This window comes from Rhineura floridana, chromosome 3, assembly GCF_030035675.1.
Source record: "Rhineura floridana isolate rRhiFlo1 chromosome 3, rRhiFlo1.hap2, whole genome shotgun sequence".
Lineage (NCBI taxonomy): Eukaryota > Metazoa > Chordata > Lepidosauria > Squamata > Rhineuridae > Rhineura > Rhineura floridana.
Genome location: NC_084482.1, coordinates 219,741,294 through 219,759,445, shown reverse-complemented (window position 1 = coordinate 219,759,445; position 18,152 = coordinate 219,741,294). Strand labels below are relative to the sequence as shown.

Sequence of the window (18,152 nt, the reverse complement as noted above, 5' to 3'; positions counted from 1 at the left end):
TGTACTATAGCCAGCATGGATTTTTCACATTCCGCAATGTTAAATTAAAAATACCCCCACGCCATTCTGATGCTTCCCATAAGCTCCTTTCAAAACAAAACCTTACAAAACTTATAGTCCTGAACTCAGAAATGCTTGCTTAACAACGCTGTCAATTTTCATGGTGATACACAAAACAGTCAGAGAATAAAGAGTTCAAAGTCTAAAAAGAGAGAGAAAAACTCTAGAGCCCTTTCGGACTTTCTCTGAGAGTTCTCATAATCTGTTGAAATTCATTAAAAATCAGCCATGTTCACAGAGTACCTGTAATCCTAACACTGACCTTGCCCCATACTCTGACCTTCACCTTCTGCAGTATAAAAGTTTTTAAAAAAATGATTGGCTGATTTTTAATTAATTTCAGAAATTTTGGCTGGAACCCTATTATAGTGTCAGGCATGCTCAGTAAGAACCAACTGTCAGCATTCTAAAAGCCAGACTCGCAGCTGCTGGACGCCTACTCAGGGCACCACACCCACTCCAGACTTTGATTTCACTTGAGACAGTCATGGCTTCCCTCAGAGAATCCTGGGAAGTGTGGTTTGTGAAGGGTGCTGAGAGGAGACTCCTGTTCCACTGAGAGAGCTCCAGCGGCCAGACTGGTTTAACAGTCAGCCACTCTGATTGAAGTGAGGGGAACAGGGCATCTCCTAGCAACTCTCAGCACCCTTCCCTAACTACACTTCCCAGGGTTCTTTGAGAGAAGCCATGACTGTCCAAAGTAAAATAAAGGCCTGGTGTGGATGTGGCGAGGCACAGCTTTGGTTTAAATTTAGGTGGGAGGCTACATGTGCCTGCTGTAGAATAAAAAGGTGGCGGAAATGCTGAAAAGCAAAGATACCGTTCAGAATGTTTTCCTTTTGGAAAGGAAAGGGGTTTCCCTTCTGCCCAGTGCCCACCCACCCAATCTACTCCCCCTCCCCTTCCTGCTCCTCCCCCAGGTCAGTGTTGGACTATGACCTGGGAGACCAGGGTTCAAATCTCCACACAGCCATGAAGCTGACTGGGTGATGTTGGGCCAGTCACTGCCTTGCAGCCTCAGAGGAAGGCAATGGAAAAACCACCTCTGAATACCGTTTACCATGAAAACCCTATTCATAGGGTCAACATAAGTCAGGATTGACTCGAAGGCGGTCCATTTCCATTTTCAAACATGATTGCACAGAAATAAATCCCGTTGAATTCAACAAGTATGCAAACGATCAAACCCACCCTCCCTCGTATCCCCTCCTGGTTGCCCCTTCCTTCCCCCTTCCTTTGCCCTTCCCTCCCCTTCCCTCCCCATCCCCATCCCCTCCTTCCCCTTCCCCTCCTCCTCCCCATGTTAAGTTTTACCTATCTAAAGCATGATTAAGCATGCAAATGATCAAACCTACCCTTCCCTCCTCCTTCCTTTACCCCCTTCCAAATGATCAGACCTGCTTTCCCCCTCCTTCCCCTCTCTTCTCCCTTCCTCCTCCCCTCTTCTCTTCCTCCTCCCCTGCCTACTCCAGCCCTCCCTCCCTCCCTTCCTGGTCAGTTTTACCTATCCTAAGCATGATTGCACAGGAGTAAATCACACTGCATTCAATAAACATGCAAATGATCAAGCCTGTCCTCCTTCCCTCCCTATCCTGCCTGCTCCCATCCCAGTCCTCCCCTCTGCATTTTGTCCCCTCCCTCCTTCCTCCTCCCCCTCCCCCTCCCCTCCCCATCCCCTGTGGTCAGTTTCACCTATCCTAAGCATGATTGCAGGGGAGTAAATCCCACTGAACTCAATAAGCATGCAAATGATCAATCCATTCTCAGCAAACTTGCACAGGATCCCATTTCTTACCTCCCCGATTAAAAAGCAGGTTAATTCACTACTAGGCAAAAAGCCTTGTGGTTTAAGAACGTACCTATAGCCCACAGATATTTCTATCAAACTTTAAAAAGCAGGGAAATTGGGTAGCTATTTATTTATTACATTTATATACCGCGACATAGCCGAAGCTCTCTGGGCAGTTTACAGCAATTAAAAACAATAAAAACAAATATACAAATTTTAAAACAGGAAAACAATTTAAAAACACAATTAAAAAAAAATTAAAATAATTTTAAAATACATGCTAAAATGCCTGGGAGAAAAGGAAATTCTTGACCTGGCACTGAAAAGATAACAGTGTTGGTGCCAGTCACACCTCGCCAGGCAAATCATTCCATAATTTGGAATGCTATAGTGAATGCACCAGGGGAGCAGGAGACCTGACCTCCTCTCTGAGATATTGGACTGCCCTACAAATTAATGCAAACACAATTTGGATTGGTCTTTCACAGTCCAATCCACTTCCTGTGTAGCTTGGAAGAATTTGGTAACATGTGCCTCTGAGCATATGGGGAGTGCTGGCAACACCTGCCATCTCCAAAGATAAAGAAGTATATTTTTGTATGTTTGTTGGTGGTGTTCTTACTTTGCTTCTTTCCTGTGTTACTAATGTTTCTACAGAGAATCTAAACTAGAACATTTTATTTCCCTCATTATTCATCCTAGAAATCTGTGTCAAATTTATTTTTATTAATTTCAAAGCCTTTTTATTGGTCAGTGTCATATGATGGTGAAGACAGCCTTTTGTGTTTCGAATTGGAGGTTATATTTCTATTTTGCGTACATTAACAGTTGAATCTGAAACTGCAGTTTGATGTAAAATCAGAGTGATTAAAATATGTTGCTCCTTCAGCAATGACTCTAGCTGTTGAAAAAAAGAGGGTGCATGTTTTCAGCCTGCTATGTTTAAACCATTTCATTTAAGGCAAGGTGGGCACGGTCAATTAAACACATAGAGTACACCTAGAATTTTGCTAGAATAAATTTCACCTCCCACAGTTTTATCTTGTGCAAATTGAGACACTTCTGAGGTCCACTGGTGACTATTCTGCAGAAGTCAGTGCCCTTATTCCACAATTATGTTTGGAGATTTTTTAGTGTAAATTTTGCAAAGTGTTGCTGTACTTCACATAGTCACAGAAATAGAAACAAAAGAAAATGATTTCCTATAGGACATTTCACTAAAATTGCAAAGTATATCAGGCATATTTAAAGCGACCATCTGAACTATATCAACTGTCTTAATAATGTTGCTTCCTCCCGGCTAAAACAAGATCAGCACAGCACATGTCTATTATTTGGGCTGATTGCAGGGGTTGCCACCACTCACCATATGCTCAGAGGCACATGTTACCAAATTCTTCCAAGCTACACAGAAAGTGGACGGGAGTGTGAAAGACCAACCCAAATGGTGTTTGCATTTTGACAAATTTGTAGGGCAGTCCAATATCTCAGAGAGGAGGTCAAGTCTCCTGCTCCCCTGGTGCATTCACTATAGCATTCCAAATTATGAAATGATCTCCCTGACAAGGTGCACCTGGCGCCAACTCTGTTATCTTTTCAGCACCAGGTCAAGACTTTTCTCTTCTCCCAGGCACTTTAGCATGTGATTTTAAATTTTTTTAAAAAAATTTTTTTAAAATTGTTTTTAAATTGTTTTTCTGTTTTAAAATTTGTATATTTGTTTTTATTGTTTTTAATTGCTGTAAACTGCCCAGAGAGCTTCGGCTATGGGGTGGTGTGTATATATATATATATATATATATCAGTTGATATTTTGATATATTCCATATACATGTCAATTCACTGGTATTTCCCCTTTATTGTTTACACAAACATTAATTATTTGAGATTCAATTTGGACATTTTTAGCTATTTCATTAACTTGGGTATCAATATTTTTAGACTCGGATACAAAATCCCAATTCTGTATTGTTAATTTGTTTAAAACATTATAATTAGTATCAGAATTATGATTATGTTTATGATGTTGCTTGTTACCTGAATGTCTCCAAGCTACTTACAACATTGATAAAAACAACAGTAATGTAAATAATCATAAAAAGAAACCATCCCCATACAACCTCAGGAAGCTTTGGCCTCCAGCTTGCTTTGCGAAATGCTTGGGGGAAAGATTAAGTCTTTACCTGGAACTGAAAAGATGTGAATGAAGGCACCAGACAGATGGGCAGCCACAACTGAAACCAGTTGTGGCCAGACTGATGAGGTAGCTGGAGTTTTGGCTTTGGACTGAGGAGTACCAAATTCACATCTCTGCTTAGGAACAAGGGAGCTTGCTGCCTCAGGCCATTCACTATTATTCAGCCTTTTGTACCTAAATGTTGTGAATATAAAAATAAGATAACCACAAGCATGGTAAGCTGAACTCCTTGAAGGAAGGGTACAAATCAACTGTAACTCACAAATGGATTTCATTCTCCTAAGTAACGGTGGGCTTAACCCACCTTACGCTTCCAGAATTGAACAACACAGTTCTATCTATATACACCAAGCTAAGAAACTGCTTCATCTTGCCCTCTGTGGTCTCCTCTGGAAAATCTCACAGAGTCAGATTTCCTGCCCCTGCCGTCTGAAAGCTTTTCTTGGGTGATGAGGCCAAAGACTGAAGCATGCCCTCTGTTGTAGAAAGCCAGTGTGGTATAGTTGCTAGAGTGTTGCATTAGGACCCAGGAGAGCAGTGTTCAAATCCCCACTCTGCCTTGAAACACATTGGGTAACTACTTCTCATCCTAACCGACCTCACAAGGTTGTTTTAAAAAACTTGAGTGTCACCTCCATAAACTTGGAGGAGCAGCAGCATACGAGGGTAAACATTAGATAAGGAAATAAGGAATGTGTGAGGATTTCTATTCCGTTTGCTTTTCAACCTGAATCTATCAGGTTCTCAATTTTCAAAACAATATTAGAACCAAAACACAACCATCTTTTGCATTTGCACTTGTTTGAATTTTGCGATGCACTTTGCCAACCACACAATGTTTACAACAAGGCATCTGTTAGGGGATGGAGAACTGAAATTGTCAGATCTTTTCATTTGTAAAATCAACAAGGTATTTGCCTCCCCTTCAAAAACACACATTCTTATTCCCTCATCTGCATATTTTGTCCATGTCTAATAGAAGTCAGATGGTTAAGGATGTAACTAACGCTTTAGCAACTTTTTTTCTCCTCAGATGCCGACCACTGCACAAAATGTCCAGATGATCAGCATCCAAACACAGAACAAGATCAGTGTATTCACAAGACTATCACCTTCCTGACTTATGAAGAAAATTTGGGGGTCATCTTAGTTTCCATTTCCCTATTCTTGACCTTAACCACAGGATTTGTTTTAGGAATCTTCATCAAATTCCTAGAAACTGCCATAGTCAAAGCTAACAACTGGGACCTCTCCTTCATCCTCCTCATCTCCCTCCTGCTCTCCTTTCTGTCCTCCTTCCTGTTCATTGGCAGGCCAAGGAAAGCAACCTGCCTTCTCCGACAAACAGCCTTCAGCATCATCTTCTCAGTCGCCATCTCTTCTGTCCTGGCAAAAACCATCACTGTGGTGCTGGCCTTCCTGGCCACAAAGCCAGGGAACAAAGTGAGGAGATGGCTGGGGAAGAGTCTGGCTAACTCCATTGTCATCTCCTGCACCAGTGTCCAAGTTGTCATCTGCACTATCTGGCTGGGGATCTCTCCCCCATTCCCTGAATCTGATATGCACTCACAGCCTAGAGAGATCATCCTGCAATGCAATGAAGGGTCTGTCTCCATGTTTTATGGTTCCCTTGGCTACATGGGCTTCCTGGCTGCCATCTGCTTCACAGTGGCTTTCCTAGCCAGGAAGCTACCTGGGGCCTTCAATGAAGCCAAGCTGATCACCTTCAGCATGCTGGTCTTCTGCAGTGTTTGGGTGTCCTTTGTGCCCACCTACCTGAGCACGAAGGGGAAATACATGGTAGCCGTGCAGGTCTTCTCTATCTTGGCCTCCAGTGCTGGGCTTCTGGTCTGCATTTTTGTTCCCAAGTGCTACATTATTGTCCTCAGGCCTGATCTGAATGCAAAGGAGCACCTGGCCACAAAAATGAAAGATGACCTCTGATTCTTAAAATATTCAGTTTTGAATTGATGTCTCTCTTCCTTTTGCAGAAATCATGAATGAATCACAAACAAGGACTGCAATGAGCTTAATGTTTTACATGCATTGCATTATCACAACATGATCAACCACACTCATATTTATGCAGTTAATGGCATCTGTCATCATCCTGACTGATTTTGCACAGTCTTGTTTTCTAGCAAATATGCACACACTTATGGCATGTTAACATCATCATCACCACTATCATCTTTTTATTTGTACGGTAACTTTTCCAAAAACTGTGTAACATCTCAAATAAAAAATAAGTAAAAGAAAATAGAAAATAGAAAGAATTAGAAATAATCATAATATCAGTAAGTAAATCTGTTCGAGATAATCTAATTTTACTAAAAGAAATGTAAATGTACTGCCTTCAAGTCGTTTTCGAGTTATGGTGACCCTGTGAATAGGGTTTTCTTGGTAAGCAGTAGTCAGAGGAGGTTTGCCATTGCCTTCCTCTGAGGCTGAGAGGCAGTGACTGGCCTAAGGTCACCCAGTGTGCTTCGTTGCTGTGTGGGGATTCGAACCCTGGTCTCCCAGGTCCTAGTCCAACACTCTAACCACTATGCCACACTGGCTCTATGATTTTACTAGATTAAACAAGATTAAAGAATAGCAATCCAAAGTGGAATAGCCATGTATGAAATATTGCCATCTTCCAGACCAAGGATTCTCAAATATGTTCTTATATTTTATTATTCTGTGGATTTTCAAACTGTAATACAGTAAAATTGAGTATAAGAAATAACAGAAACAGCAATATGTTGCCGTAGGAATGAGCGTTTCCCTTCCCACACAACTGGTTGGGGCAGGGGATAGATTTTGGGTTAGTCTGATATGGAGCTGGAAAGACACAGAGAGATTTGCTCTCTGGGCTGAATCCTCAGCCAAGGATTTGGGAAAACTCCTAGAAACCAAAAGGGGAAGCAAGATCTGTTGGAGTGTTAACAGTGAGAATTGTTCCATCTTAAGCTCAGGTTGTATATATGCGTAAGTAAACCATATATCATAAAGACACTGTTACAAAGGATGTTACTGTAAACCGCCCAGAGAGCTTCGGCTATGGGGTGGTGTACAAGTATAATAATAATAATAATAATAATAATATTTTGGGCAATTTTTCATTCTTTGATTCATCTCAAAGTTTGGAAGTCTAAGAGTTGCAAAGAATCCTGGGAAACAGCCCTTCTGTGGAAGCATGAGCTACCTGTAACTGCCGGGAGCCAAAGATCACAGAGACAAGAAGAAACCTAAAAATTATGAGTTTCTCTGTCATTAGAGAACAGACGCTTCTAAAAATGGAGCCATCTCAATAAAGGTTACAATATTATTTGTCTTTTAGGGGGTAAGAGATCAATCACCCCAAACCAGGAATTTACAGTGACATTCCTTAGGAAACAGGAGTCTTAACAGGAAACATATCTGGTAAAGCCAGAACCCCTATCAAGAATTTCAAATTTTTCCTTTGTTCTCCATTTGTCACAGCCGTATTCCCCCTCCCAATTTATGTTCAAGCCCAAAGGGGGCACAAAGTGTATTTTAATCTAACAGTTTAGAGGGGTCACGTAGCACCTCTCTTGGGGGCTCAACTGCAGCCTTACTCTACACATTCCACTCTAGGAACAACATTGGGGCTGCACAGAACTACCAGCACAAAGGAAGGGTGAGAAATTGTGGGTCTTGTAAAGCTTTCAGTAAGGGCAGAGGTTTGGCTTACAGGCCAAGTCCGAAAGTTCCTTTCTGACTTCTGTATGACTTCCCACAACTCTGAATGTACCCTCAGAGGTTGAGAATCTCTGTCTTATTCTATCGATAGCATTAGGGAATGAACGACAGAAGTAAAGTTAGACACTGCTCACATTTACTGTATTTGTAAAGGCAATATTCTTCCTGTTTTATCTTCTAATGAACCAAGCTTTATTTTATTTTCTGTGTGCGTTTTGATGGTTAAGGGTAAGGTTATACAAGTGTAAGAGTGACGTGCAGGTTTAATTCCAGCAAAAGGTTCTGCTTTACTCTCAGGGGTGGCATTTGAGTCTTCAACAAGTATACACCAGTATGGGGATTCAAACGTCCACATGGAACAGCTTGGTGGAGAATGGTGGGCAGTGAGGGTGCTCTGTGACCTGTACATAAGTGTTGACATGTGGCTTTGCAACACGTGAAAGAACCCAGACACTTGGAGTACCATGCAGTTAGCTCTGATTGTGTACAGCGTTTTTGTATGAATGTTCCTGCATGTTCTCCCTCTCTCCTTGAATGTTTAAGGTGTGTGGTGGGTTATGGTTAATGTAAAAGGTTAGGAATTGGAAGTATTTCTTTTCCCAAACAAACGCTCCTCGACCCCTGAAAGTGATCAATTGGTGAATGATGACTGAGGGCAAACGTTCACCTTGGAACTGGGCACTTGGGCAAAGCTGATTTAAGATCCTGGGATGCTGATTTGTCCAGGATTAACCCTCTCCTCTTTGGAAAATGGTGTTGTGGTTTCCAAAGGCAGTGTCTTTTCTTCTCTCCTCTTCAGCAACTTTGGGGTTTTTACAACTGGGATCAGAGTAACTTTAGGAATAGGCCCTGACTAGGGCTAGTCTTTGGAGAAGAATTTCCATAGGAAAGATTAAAAACCCTGAGGGCAAGGAACCATCCTGCAGAGTTCCCAAGTTTTCTGTACCTGTCCCTTTAAATTGGATTAAAGTCCTTTAGCTTCCTTGCTTTTTGGCAGAGCTGTTGGGCAATTTCAGTGCTAATAGGTGAACAAGTTGGAGGAATTAGGAAGGAACTTCGCATTACGAAGATTAAGTCTTTGCCCATTGTGTTTGCTAAGGCAATGAAATAATTGCATATAAAAACAGAAGATATGGCAGAGGGCATAACTTCATCAGTGAGTGTGGTGAAATGACTCTTGAAAGAAGAGGAAGAAAGTTCAGCCCTTGAGAGGTGGATTTCTAAGCAATGATATTGCGTATGGGGTGTGAGACTGGTTTCAATCGGAGGACCCTTTCCAGTAGTTTCCAGATGCTTTTGAGCTTTGTTGTCAGGAGAGGAAATCTTCTCAGGCATAGTCAGTGAAAAGGAGGCACTGTCACTGTTGATTTGTGATGTAGGATGTGTAAAGGTTGGAGGAAGGATTGTGAGGGAAAAGCCATGACTCCTATCCCACAGGGCCTGTAAGCAGGGGTTGTAGGGAATGGCTGGAGAGACCTGCTAAAGCAGAATGAAGATATTGCCTGGGTTAAAAAAAATTCTTAGGCATGAGGGGAATCAGAAGGGGAATTGGCAAAGCTGCATGAAAAAAAAAAAGGAAAAGAGATATATTAAAGAAAGAGCAGAAGTTGGTGCTGCTGAGGTAAGGGTGCTTACTCAGAGTCATTGCACATCCTGAAACAGCTGAACACATGTGCCAAACAGGTGTCCCTTCAGAGGCTGGACCTCAGGGGTGCAAACAATCTCATGGTCTGTCAGGACACTGGCGAATGGACAAGACAGGAGCACAAGGGATATTTTATGCACCAAACTTTTCAGGCACCTTGCAAGGCATTACCTCACCTTGCCCTTCATTCTGATGTTTTGGTGACTGGTTTCATGGGCAACCTTTGGGTAAAGCCTTTGCAAGAAGAATAATTATAAGAGGGAGAGGCATTTCCATGGCAACATTCGGAAGTCTCTGTGTGACGCAGGAGCAGAGCTGGAGGAAAACATGTTTGTGAGAACTCCCAGAAGTGGCTTCCTGGTCTTGACATGGGTCATCATGGGGGGAAAGGTCAGCCTGGGCCGGCATTTACTGACAAAGTGCCTGCATAAGAGTAAGGTCCAAGAAATACTTTTAGGCTGTATGCAAATATACATGCACCACATGGAGTAGTTACTTCTGAACATTACGACCTGTTCACATTACTGTGGAAGTTGGCAAACTTTTTCTGACCTTTTTCAGAATCCCCTTCTGGTCACCTCCAAGGAGCCACATGCCAGTGGTGGGCAGGCAATAGTGAGATGAACAATTAACATAAAAGTTAGTTTTGTACAGTAGGCTCATTCCGACACATAGTCACACACACCTGTCTATCCTCAATTGTGGCAAATATTTCCACTTCTAACCTAGCTGGACCCAGAGATGATGGAGGAGTCAGACCTAATATTAATGATTCCCCTCAGCCAAATGGGGCACAACTAAGCTTAATACTCTGGGATTGAAGCATTCCTTGTCTATTCATAGGAGTCTCACCATTATGACAGAGAGCACACCCACAATCCAAGGTATGGGTAGCCCATTCCTGATGTCTCTAGCCATAAAACCATAAACCTCAAGCTTATTTCAAAGACATAAAATCCCAACCATTAATTAGCAGCAATTAAATCACACTGATATCAATACAATATCGTAAATTGTTAAGTTGTTCCATTTAGTGGGACAATTATTAGTATTTCATAGAATCATAGAATAGTAGACATGGGAGGGGCTTATAAGGCCATCAGGTCTAACCCCCTGCTCAATGCAGGAATCCAAATCAAAGCATTCCCGACAGATGGCTGTCCAGCTGCCTCTTGAATGCCTCCAGCGTCGGAGAGCCCACTACCTCTCTAGGTAATTGGTTCTATTGTCATATGGATCTAACAGTTAGGAAGTTTTTCTTGATGTTCAGTCAAAATCTGGCTTCCTGCAACTTGAGCTCATTATTCCATGTCCTGCACTCTGGGATGATCAAGAAGAGATCCCGGCCCTCCTCTGTGTGACAACCTTTCATGTATTTGAAGAGTGCTATCATGTCTCCCCCCAGTCTTCTCTTCTCCAGGCTAAACATACCTAGTTTTTTCAGTCTCTCCTCATAGGGCTTTGTTTCTGGTCCCCTGATCATCCTTGTTACCCTCCTCTAAACCTGTTCCAGTTTGTCTGCATCCTTCTTGAAGTGTGGTGTCCAGAACTGGATGCAGTACTAAAGATGAGGCCTAACCAGTGCTGAATAGAGGGGAACCAGTACTTCACGCGATTTGGAAACTATACAATAGGGCCTGCCTATATGGTGGGTTAAGGACCAGGCCCCCACTGTTAAGCGGAAATCACCATAAAGCAGAACCCATTCACTATAATGGGTCACGTCACATGAAAATGACACAAAAACTACGCAAAATGCCTCAAAAGTGCAAAATCGGCTTTAAAAATGGGGAATTTCCCCTAATTGAAAGCCACCGCATCAGGGGAACTCCGGAAAACAGAATGCCGTAAAGCGGGGCCCTACTGTACTTCTGTTAATGCAGCCTAATATAGCATTTGCCTTTTCTGCAGCCACATCACACCATTGGCTCATATTCAGCTTGTGATCAACGACAATTCCAAGTTCCTTCTCACATGTCGTATTGCTGAGCCAAGTATCCCCCATCTTATAATTGTGCATTTGTTTTCTTTTTCCTAAGTGCAGAACTTTGCATTTATCCCTGTTGAATTTCATTCTGTTGTTTTCAGCCAAATACTCCAGCTTATTAAGGTCCCTTTGAATTTTGTGTCTGTCCACGGTATAATCTGTGCCCACCCCAATTTTGTATCATTTGCAAATTTGATAAGCATGCTGTGTACCTCCTCATTCAAGTTGTTAATAAAAATGTTAAAGAGCCATACAGCAGCAGGAGATAATTACCCTGGTTAACAACTTAAAAACAGGGAAGGCCCTGGGAATTGACATCATACCCCCAGAATTAATCAAGGCACGTATTGATTGGTGGGCTCCACTACTGGCAAATCTTTTTACCCAGATAAAACTCCCCCTAGATTGGCTTGAAGCGGTTGTTATTCCAGTGTTCAAGAAAGGGGACAGGGACGATCCCTCAAATTATAAACCGATCAGCCTTTTATCTGTTGTGGGAAAGCTGTATGCTAGCCTACTAAATGAGAGACTGAAATCTTGCATAGAGGAGGAGGATATCTTGGGCTGGGAGCAGGCGGGTTTTAGGAAAAACAGATCTACAATTGACCATTGCCTAGTTCTTAGTCATCTGGCGGAGAAATATAAGAACTCCTATGGTAAGGGCCTTTTTGTTGCCTTTATTGATCTTAAGGCCACCTTCGACTCTATTCCAAGAAAATTATTATGGGTTAAGCTATCCCAGACATCAGTGGAGAAGCGACTTCTGTCCTTGATTAAATGCCTCTATCAATGCACAACACTTCGGGTACGCTGTGGGGCTGATGGCAGTTTGACAAATTCCATCCCCGCTACTAAAGGGGTATGACAGGGATGTATTTTGGCCCCCACTTTATTTAATTTGTTTCTAAATGATCTGATTAAGCACCGTCTTGCCGATCATTTTCATTCTCCAAAGCTGGCTGGTATTAAGTGTCCGGTACTGCTATATGCAGATGATGCTGTGTTAATGTCCTTTACGAAGGTTGGCCTTAAACGGCTGCTACAGGCCTTTATGACTTATTGTGATAAAAATTTGCTTACTATCAACTTCAATAAGACTGAAATTATGGTTTTCTCTCATCGGTCTTCGTTGCATCCATGGTTAATAAACGGCAAAAAGATAGACCAGGTCAGACAGTACAGATGCTTAGGGATCTTGTTCTGTGCTTCACTCTCCTGGTCCACACATATTCGGGCTACTATTCAATCTGTAAAAAAAAACAATCTAAAGGCCATCCTTTGTTTTTTTTCTCATAAAGGGCGGTCAGTATATTCCAGCTGCTCTTCAAATTTTCAAAACTAAAATACTTCCGCAACTCTTATATGGAATTCCAATTTGGGTACCATGTTTTAATGCCAAGATCGAATCGGTACTTTCTGGCTTCCTGAGATCAATATTTAGAATGCCACGCTGTGTTTCCGCAGCTGGTTTGCATCTTGAAGTGGGATTCATCTCAATTAAGTGTTCTGCCTGCCTCCAGGCGTTTAGATTTTGGACCAAAATAACCTATGCAAACCTTCCTTCAGGACTCCCAAACTTAATCTGGAGTGACTCATATACCAGCTCCTGGTCTAAAAGCTTCAATGAGAAAATAAAGATTCTTGGCCTTTCAAATGGATCTTCTATCCACTATGGATATTGGCACAGCTAACCATATTATTGGCCAGCGTATTAAGGACATTGACCTTCAATATTCTATGGCCAACGCTCATAAAACCTGCTCTCCATCCTATTTTGGCTTAAATTTCCTTTTTCCCAACCATGCGGCCTATTTGGATGATTTCTTCATTCCTCGCTATCGGAATTTATATGCCAAGGCAAGATTTAATTGCCTTCCGTCGGCGATGTTAGAAGGCCGCTTTAATGGTGTCTCATATGAAAGCCGTTTTTGTATTTGTACATTGAGAGAGATTGAAACAATTCCACATATTCTTTTCGCCTGTGATATGTATAAGGATGCCCGAACTAGACTTATTTTACCAATTATTAAAACTTTTCCTGGTAGATCTACCGATTGGCTTTTAAAGCATTTTCTATCTGATACAGATAAAGCTACTACTAAATCTGTTGCAAAATTTTTATATGTAGCTCAGTCCATACGTAAAAGGATATCTGATATTAGTTTGCCTGTTTTAGAAGAACTGAAAAATTGCTAATGGTTTCTAGCTGTTTCTTTCTGTTTTAAATCTGGTAAAATTACCTTTCCAGGCAAGTCACGTCATATTTGAGCCCTGCGCTGACATTTCTGTGCTGTTTTCAGTGCATATCCTTAAGATAGACCAGTGGGGTAGTGACTGGGTGGTGAAGTTGGGGGGCTGCCCATCGCCCATTCTGTCTCCAGTTTCACTCTAACAGAGCTTTCTTTCTGTTAGGCCAGTGGGCTAGAGCTATCTCTTCATATGCATCGATGGCTATGCATTGTTTCAATTTTAATTATTGGTATGTTGTTCACAGGGCCATTAGGGCCTGTGGTGAGATCCATGAGTTTAGGGGTTACATTGCTCTCATATAGGAGCGGCTGTGGCATCTGCCCTCGTGGACATGCGTTCTGGAAGCGTTCTGATCACCCAAGCCAGCGTTACTTGTTCATACATCTCGATGTGTCCACCCTAACCCAATTGCAATGCTGATCTCACGTTTGGGGGGCCCTTACAGGGATGTGGTGAGATACAGGAGAGTATGAATTACATTCCTTCAAACTGGAGTGGCAGCAGCCACCACCCTTGCGGGCATGCATTCAGATCATATTCAGGCCATACGAGCCAGCATTACCTCCTTTCCTGTGGAGCCTTGGAATTAGAAGTGCGGGCCACCATAGCCTCTGCCTTGCTCCCAGCACTCAGAGAGCCTACCAGTGTACTTTCGGAAAATTCCAGGTGTTTTGAGCTCACAATGCTTGGCCTTTTGATTTTCCAATTCCTTTATCTCATTTGCTGCAATTTATGTTATATTTAAAAAGGCAAAATATTTCTGTTACAACTATAAGAACATAAGAACATAAGAAGAACCTGCTGGATCAGGCCAGTGGCCCATCTAGTCCAGCATCCTGTTCTCACAGCGGCCAACCAGGTGCCTGGGGGAAGCCCGCAAGCAGGACCCAAGTGCAAGAACACTCTCCCCCCCTGAGGCTTCTGGCAACTGGTTTTCACAAGCATGCTGCCTCTGACTAGAGTGGCAGAGCACAGCCATCATGGCTAGTAGCCATTGATAGCCCTGTCCTCCATGAATTTGTCTAATCTTCCTTTAAAGCCATCCAAGCTGGTGGCCATTACTGCATCTTGTGGGAGCAAATTCCATAGTTTGACTATGTGCTAAGTATATTTATTTATTTATTATTTATTTAGTTGCATTTCTAAACCGCCCTATAGCTAGCAGCTCCCAGGGCGGTGTACAACATGATAAAACCACAATATTTAAAATACAGCAAGTGTGTATTGCGCAGACAATATAAACATTATATAAACAAAGTGAAAGAAAACTAAAAAAAATAAGATTAAAAGCTTAAATATTTTAAAATGCCTGGGTGAAGAGGTAGGTCTTTACCTGGCGCCGGAAAGATGACAGAGAAGGCGCCAGGTGTATCTCATCTGGGAGGGCATTCCATAATTCGGGGCCACCACCGAAAAGGCCCTAGATCTTGTTACTGTTCTCCGGGCCTCTGTATGGGTTGGGACCCGGAGAAGGGCCTTAGACGTCGAGCGGAGTGAACGGGTGGGAACATAGCGGGAGAGGCGTTCCATCAGATATTGCGGTCCAGTGCCGTTAAGGGCTTTATAGGTAAGGACCAACACTTTGAATCTGGCCCGGAAACATATTGGAAGCCAGTGCAGTTGGGCCAGAATAGGTGTTATGTGGTCGAATTTCTTCGTCCCAGTAAGAACTCTGGCCGCAGCATTCTGCACTAGCTGAAGTTTCCGAATCGTTTTCAAAGGTAACCCTACGTAGAGAGCATTACAGTAATCCAATCTAGAGGTTACCAGAGCGTGAATAACTGAGGCTAGGTTCTCCCTGTCCAGATAGGGTCGTAGTTGGGCTACCAGCCGAAGCTGGTAGAACGCATTTCGTGCCACCGAGGCTACCTGGGCGTCAAGTGACAGACGCGGATCTAATAAGATCCCCAAACTACGGACCTGTTCCTTTAGGGGGAGTGTAACGCCATCTAGGACAGGTCTGACATCAACCATCTGAGCAGAGGGCCCCCCAACTATCAGCATCTCAGTCTTGTCAGGATTGAGTTTCAGTTTGTTTGCTCTCATCCAGTCCATTATCGCGGCCAGGCAGCGGTTCAGTATAGCAACAGCCTCACCTGAAGAAGATGAAAAGGAGAAATAGAGCTGCGTATCATCAGCATATTGCTGGAAACGCACTCCATAACTCCTGATGACCTCACCCAGCGGCTTCATATAGATATTAAAAAGCATGGGGGACAGAACTGAGCCCTGAGGGACCCCATACTGGAGCACCCAAGGACTCGAGTAGTGTTCCCCAAGCATCACCTTCTGGAGACGACACTCAAGATAGGAGCACAGCCACCGCCAAGCAGTGCCTCCAACTCCTAACTCCGCGAGTCGCCCCAGAAGGATACCATGGTCGATGGTATCAAAAGCCGCCGAGAGATCCAGGAGAACCAACAGAGTTACACTCCCTCTGTCTTTCTCCCGACAGAGGTCATCATACAGGGCGACCAAGGCTGTTTCTGAACCAAACCCCGGCTGAAAGCCGGATTGAAATGGATCCAGATAATCAGTTTCATCCAAGAGGGCCTGGAGTTGGCGAGCGACCACGCACTCTAGAACCTTGCCCAGAAATGGAACATTTGCTACCGGCCTATAGTTGTTAAAGTTATCAGGGTCCAAGGAGGACTTTTTTAGGAGCGGTCGCACTACCGCCTGTTTCAGGCAAGGTGGACCACTCCCTCTCGTAACGAGGCATTAATTACCTCCTTGGCCCAGCCGGCCGTTCCATTTCTACTAGCTTTTATTAGCCACGAAAGGCAAGGGTTCAGAGCGGAAGTAGTCGCCCGTATCTGTCCAAGCACCTTGTCCACATCCTCGAGCTGTACCAACTGAAACTCATCCAATAAAACAGGACAAGACTGTGTTCTGGACACCTCATTAGATTCAACTGTTACAATATTGGAGTCAAGGTCCCGACGGATGTTTATGATCTTGTCTTGGAAGTGCCTCGCAAACTCATTACAGCGGGCTATTGATGGTAATATTGCGTCCGGAGAACCAGAGTGTAAAAGTCTCCGGACAACCTTATAAAGTTCCGCTGGGCGGTTACAAGATGACTGAATGGAGGTAGCGAAGTATTGCTTCTTTGCCATCCTCACCGCCTTCACATAGCGTTTCGTGGAGTAAAGAAGTACTTCTTTTTGTCTGTCCTGAATCTTCGAACATTCAGCTTCTTTGAATGTCCACGAGTTCTAGTATTATGAGAGAGGGAGAAGAACTTTTCTCTATCCACTTTCTCAATGCCATGCATAATTTTATACACTTCTGTCATGTCTCCTCTGACCCGCCTTTTCTCTAAACTAAAAAGCCCCAAATGCTGCAACCTTTCCTCGTAAGGGAGTCGCTCCATCCCCTTGATCATTCTGGTTGCCCTCTTCTGAACCTTTTCCAACTCTATAATATCCTTTTTGAGATGAGGCGACCTGAACTGTACACAGTATTCCAAATGCGGCCGCACCATAGATTTATACAACGGCATTATGATATCGGCTGTTTTATTTTCAATACCTTTCCTAATTATCGCTAGCATGGAATTTGCCTTTTTCACAGCTGCCGCACACTGGGTCGACATTTTCATCATGCTGTCCACTACAACCCCGAGGTCTCTCTCCTGGTCGGTCACCGCCAGTTCAGACCCCATGAGCGTATATGTGAAATTCAGGTTTTTTGCTCCAATATGCATAATTTTACACTTGTTTATATTGAATTGCATTTGCCATTTTTCCACCCATTCACTCACTTTGGAGAGATCTTTTTGGAGCTCTTCGCAATCCCTTTTTGTTTTAACAACCCTGAACAATTTAGTGTCGTCAGCAAACTTGGCCACTTCACTGCTCACTCCTAATTCTAGGTCATTAATGAACAAGTTGAAAAGTACAGGTCCCAATACTGATCCTTGAGGGACTCCACTTTCTACAGCCCTCCATTGGGAGAACTGTCCATTTATTCCTACTCTCTGCTTTCTGCTTCTTAACCAATTCCTTATCCACAAGATGACCTCTCCTCTTATTCCATGACTGCTAAGCTTCCTCAGAAGTCTTTGGTGAGGTACCTTGTCAAGCGCTTTTTGAAAGTCTAAGTACACTATGTCCACTGGATCACCTCTATCTATATGCTTGTTGACACTCTCAAAGAATTCTAGTAGGTTACTGAGACAGGACTTTCCCTTGCAGAAGCCATGCTGGCTCTGCTTCAGCAAGGCTTGTTCTTCTATGTGCTTAGTTAATCTAGCTTTAATAATACTTTCTACCAGTTTTCCAGGGACAGAAGTTAAGCTAACTGACCTGTAATTTCCGGGATCCCCTCTGGATCCCTTTTTGAAGATTGGCATTACATTTGCCACTTTCCAGTCCTCAGGCATGGAGGAGGACCCGAGGGACAAGTTACATATTTTAGTTAGCAGATCAGCAATTTCACATTTGAGTTCTTTGAGAACTCTCGGGTGGATGCCATCCGGGCCCGGTGATTTGTCAGTTTTTATATTGTCCAT

At 43.1% G+C, this 18,152-nt stretch overlaps 1 protein-coding gene across 1 annotated transcript in view; it reads left to right on the top strand.

Annotated features, from left to right (window-relative positions):
- LOC133379005 (vomeronasal type-2 receptor 26-like) overlaps nt 1–5,990 on the top strand; it is a 34,318-nt gene extending 28,328 nt beyond the window's left edge. The window contains exon 4 of the mRNA XM_061613616.1: nt 5,080–5,990. Within this exon, the coding sequence (XP_061469600.1) occupies nt 5,080–5,990 (911 nt within the window). The remainder of the gene's footprint in view (nt 1–5,079) is intronic.
- The last annotated feature ends 12,162 nt before the right edge of the window (nt 5,991–18,152 follow it).